General features: G+C 44.6%; 1 protein-coding gene across 1 annotated transcript in view; it reads right to left on the bottom strand.

The window, feature by feature from the left end:
* ZNF454 (zinc finger protein 454) overlaps nucleotides 1–5,132 on the bottom strand; it is a 35,831-nt gene that overhangs the window by 29,322 nt on the left and 1,377 nt on the right. The window contains exons 2-3 of the mRNA XM_012649986.1: nucleotides 3,817–3,943; nucleotides 3,314–3,403 (exon numbers count right to left, since the gene is read on the bottom strand). Of these exons, the coding sequence (XP_012505440.1) occupies nucleotides 3,314–3,403; nucleotides 3,817–3,943 (217 nt within the window). The remainder of the gene's footprint in view (nucleotides 1–3,313; nucleotides 3,404–3,816; nucleotides 3,944–5,132) is intronic.

The following is a 5,132-nucleotide window of genomic DNA, read 5'->3' as shown; positions in this document are numbered from 1 at the left end:
ACAGATGCCTAGGTTACGCATGTTGCCCCTGGTCTCCCCCCCAAGTCTGTGTTTCAAATATGTCCATCCTTCGGGTGGTGCACATTGCACTCCTTGTGTATACAAATACCCGTCCCCTCCTCCCCTCTCCCCCCTGTATTCCATTTCTTAAGCTGGATGGTAGGGTATGGTATTGTTTCCTTACCATTCTTTAAACTGTTTAAAAATATTCATATTCTTTTTTGTATATATGAGGCACAGTATTCAAAATAAATTTATTTTAAAGTGAAAAAAGGAAATGATGATGGTATGTGTAGAAATTACATGTAACAGCAATAAATAAAAAATGTTCTTTAAAAGAAATTCCCAGTAAATTTAAGAGAAAAAATGCAGATAAAATTGGAAATGAGAAAGAGGATGTAATATATAATGTTAAAATTATAGATGAGTACTATGCATAGATGTAAACTAATACATTTTATAGCTTGAAAAAGATAAGTTCAAGTTATAGGGTAAAAAGTACAATTGAAATAAAAAGTAACCTCAACAGTTTAATAAATAAGAAATTATAAAAGGTATTAGCAACTACTCAAATTAAGGGATCAGTAATCTTCTGTGAAGTTTACTGAGTGAACTATTTCGATGTAATTAAAGCTATTTTGGAGAAGGGAAGAAAATGCAACAGTCTAAGGTCAGATGAGTCTTGTGCTGGCTTCACACCAATCCTGACGTGTCACATAATAACAACACTAAATCAGCCCAAATTCGTTAGCCACACTGAGGTCAGTTTCCCGTAAAGTGGGTTAATCAAACATGATTAACCCCATAGATTAAACAGGGCTACAAACACAAACCCACCCCCCAATCTCTCAGCACAGTGCTGATCTACAGATGCTCAAACAACAGCTCTCTCCCCCTCTACTATCTCGTGGCCCAGAGAACAGAAAAATTAAAAAGGAAGCTATCTATCAGAAGGACAGATAGATATCTTTTTTTGGCACCTAGTGAGTGGCATAGACTTGTTGCCTGGGAATACAGAGAACATGACAGGGCCGGGAGCAGTGGCTCACGCCTGTAATCCTAGCACTCTGGGAGGCCGAGGCGGGAGGATCGTTCGAGGTCAGGAGTTCGAGTTCAAGACCAGAGAATATGACAGTTTAGTGGCTGTTACTTATTTTGAGGAGCCCATTGTATCTGGCAGCTTAAGGCCAGGGGTGTGTCTTTTCCCTTTAACCCCCAATATTCTGGAGAGTATTTTTCTTACTATGTTTAAAAATAGTGTCTATTCTAAACCCAGAGTAATTAGTGCAACAGTAGAAAAGTTCTAGATCCAATACCTTGAAAATCAGAAATAAAATCTATTATCTTTGCTCTATACAGTCTTTGAAATTGTTGCCAGTCATTAAGAAATGAAACAGAAATAAGAAAAAACAAAAATTAAAAATGAATCTAATAAGCATCTTAAGAATGAATATGAATTAGGAAGTGACAAGAAGGGAATAAATATTTAGAAATGACTAGCATTTCTTTCTAGCAGCAGCTTCCAGTTAAAAAACAAGAGATAGTTCTATTTAAAAAATATAACTTTAATGGGAATTACGGGCAAAGTATAAAACTTTATTGGGTGATATAAAAGAAGACTTCTTCCTATGTCTGACTGGCTAACTGCTAATCACCCTTCATGAGCCAGCTCAAGTGACGGCATCTCCAAGCAACACAGGAACAGTAAGACGTGCTAGAACGACGGTTGGAAAGGGAGCTGGGAGGCCTGAAGTACAGCTGGCTGCTTTTCGTGTCATCGCCCACACCTGACTATGAAATCCCTCTAGGCAGAAAAGTCCTTCTTCATCTTCATATTCCTCCTACACGAGCGCAATGAGGAATTAGAGTTACTGGTGAATGAATGGATGATGGAATGATTTAAATATAAAGAGTTTTTATACCAGGGTGGTAGGATTGCGGATGAATTTCTTTTAAGTTCCCCGCATTTTGTTTGTTGTAACACTACTTGTATAATACAGAATATTAAAAGTGCCTTAGTTTGGTTGTAATACAACATACGAATTCAAAGAATATTCAGAATGCTACTAGAATAGGTTGAAAGATTTTTTTTTTTTTGATAACTGAGTTTTGGTGTTAAGATTTTTTTTTAAGATGGGGTCTTGCTGTATTGCCCAAGCTGGTCTTGAACTACTGAGCTCAAGTGATCCTCCCGCTTCAGCTGCTCAAGTGTCTGGGACTACAGGCATACATCACTGGGCCTGGTTAACTAAAATAATTTTTTTAGAGATGGTGTCGCCCAGGCCAGTCTTGAACTCCTGACCTTAAGTGATCTCCCTGCCTCAGCCTCCTAAGTAGCTGGGCTTACACCTAGCTTCTAGGATATTTAAATTTCATAACCGATTGGGTCCTAGCCATTCTAGGTATATAGTCATTTACTGTAGGATATAAATTCCTGTCTACTTCACTGGGTACTATGAAAAATCAGCAACGAAGGTTTGTGAAAATATGTTGCAGCCTGAAAAATGTCTGCTGAAAGTGAAACACTGTAGTGTCTTGGATGAGGCACTAAGCTCTCTAGACTACTGGGGTTAAAGGGAAAAGACACACCCCTGGCCTTAAGCTACCAGATGCAAGGTGCTCCTCCAAATAAGTAACAGCGACTAAACTGTCACGTTCTCTGTATTCCCAGGCAACAAGTCTATGCCATTTACTAGGTGCCAAGCATCATGCTCGGTGTGAACATCACAGCAAAATACGCAATAAACGTGGTCCTCGTGGGACTTGTAGTCTAGCATGGTGGCTGGCAAAGGCAGAGGACAGTTAAATGATCACATGGATCAACAAACATGGAGGGAGTTGAAGAGAAGTGTAAAGTTTAGCTAGAAGAGGTGTCTCAGTAGGCACATGATAATTGGCTCTTAAGATAACTCACCCTGCTGTGTGTCACCCAGGGTGGTTCCTCCTCACGAGAGAAGTGCAAGCAGAGGCCACACTGCCAGATGCTGAACAGGACACTCATGCAGAGGAGAGGAAGAGAACTGCCCAGATAACAATTAAGGTCTTTTCTGAACCAAAGACTATTAATGGATATCAAACAGTAAGAGGAGAAAAATAATGGAGGGGAGAGTCAGGGGAAGCAAACCGCCACAAGAAAGGAGTGCTACATTTTGGCAGTGCACCCTGGGACAAGTGTGGCTACGAGGTGTTGAGGTGAACAAAAGTGAAAAGAGGCTCATTTCTCAATCCACAGGTCTGGCACATTTGCTGAGCCTCTGTGCCTACCCTACCCAGCTGGGCTCCTCCTAACACGTCCCATATGCCTGATTCTTACCAAGACAGAAGCTTCCCGAGGCATCCTCTGGCATCCATTCTTCCCCTTTTCCCAGCTGGGAAAACAGATCTGGTTTGGGTCCTAAGAGTCCTGTTTTTGAGGGGGGAAAAAAAAATGAACCACATTTGTTCATATCAGAGATGAAAATCACTGCAAGGATAAGGCCTGGTCCTCAGAACTTCCTAGAAAAGGTGCCTTGACAGGAAGGCCCAGGGTGGAGATGTGTTCCCAGCAGGAAAAGATGGCTCAGGCCTGATGCAATCTGTTCTCATGTCCCTCTCCCTGCCAGAAAGGAAGGATCTGGCCCCTAGTCTCTTTTGAGGCATCTGTACTTGGACTCCTAGAGGGCTGGGCGCAGGACACCAAGGATAGGGAAGTCGCAGCCTTGAAGACAACATCCTCAACTGGCCCATTTCCAACTCAATCTTCTATACGGTATCAGTTTAAGGGTCCCAAAGAGATCCCCCCAAAGGAAGAGGAAGCTTGCGAGGCTCCCACCTTACCCAGCGAGACCAGGTGGCTGTAGTTCTCCAGCATCACATCCCTGTACAGGGCCCTCTGGGCCGGGCTCAGGTGCCCCCACTCTTCCTGGGTGAAGAGCACGGCCACATCCTTGAAGGTCACCGAGCCCTGTAACAGCAATCATTCTCGCTGAGCAGGGCCTGCCCTTATGTGGTTCTGCGGCACAGGCTGAGTCTGGCAGCCCCCGGGAGCTCGCGGAGATTTACAGGGCTGTTAGCACACAGGGCGCCGGCGTTCTGTGACAAGTTGAGCATTTCCTCAGGGTCTCCTGAGGGCCTAGCTTTGTACTAGACTTTGTCTCCACTTTGAAAAAACACATACTGTAGTGAAGATCTGCTTCCTCAGCACTGGGACTTCACACCTGCTCTTCATTTTGCTCAGAATGTTCTCTCCCATCTCCCTCAACTGCCCAGCCCTGCCTCCACCCTCACCCCACAGGACCAAATCCTACTTGGGTCTCAGCGTAGACAGTACTTCCGCAGCACAGCCTTCCCTGACCACTGCTGGAGTCACCTATACGGGCCCATCAAAGCACGGTCCCATTTTAGCTGTGGTTTTGGTTTACTTATAGTCTCCCTCTGCGGACTGTTAACTCCAGGAAGGTGTGGACCATTTCCACATCCCCTGTCTTCCCACATCTAGAATGCGGCCCGTGTACTCAGACCCACTGTCTGTTACTCAGCAACTCCTGCTTTTCTTCAACTGCTCACCTGCCCACCCCCAACATACATACATGTGCGTGCACATGCACCCATGGAAACGTCATTCCATATGATGGGATCTTGTCCCCTCTGACTGTAACTAGTCCCTTCCTTGGAAACTCTGGGAAAGGGACAGAGAGAAAACAGCCTCCCTCGGGGTACCTGAAATCTAACATGTAAAACTCAGTAGCTATTACAGCTCTGGTCTTCCTAGCTGGCTGAGAACCAAGGGAGCTGGTGCACACTGAGAAAGAAGAGGGAAGCAGAAGCCCAGAGGAGAAACCCAAGGGTCCAAGAGAAAGGACTTTCAGATTATTCTAGACCCCACTTCCACAGCCAAAGTCCAGTTGTATTTTTTCCTTTGTATTTGGGGAAATACCTCAGCATATTTCCAATAAATGCCTGCTCTTGCCTAAGATAGCCTGAATCAGGTTCCCACGACCTGCACCCGAAGCCTTGGTACGTGGCAGGCAGTCAAGAAACACTTACTGGGCCGGGCGCGGTGGCTCACGCCTGTAATCCTAGCTCTCTGGGAGGCCGAGGCGGGTGGATCGCTTAAGGTCAGGAGTTCGAGACCAGCCTGAGCAAGAGCGAGA

Source organism: Propithecus coquereli, unplaced genomic scaffold (assembly GCF_000956105.1).
Source record: "Propithecus coquereli isolate 6110/MARCELLA unplaced genomic scaffold, Pcoq_1.0 Scaffold308, whole genome shotgun sequence".
Taxonomy (NCBI): Eukaryota; Metazoa; Chordata; class Mammalia; order Primates; family Indriidae; genus Propithecus; species Propithecus coquereli.
The sequence above is the reverse complement of the archived record's forward strand: the minus strand, read 5'-3'. Positions and strand labels throughout refer to the sequence as shown.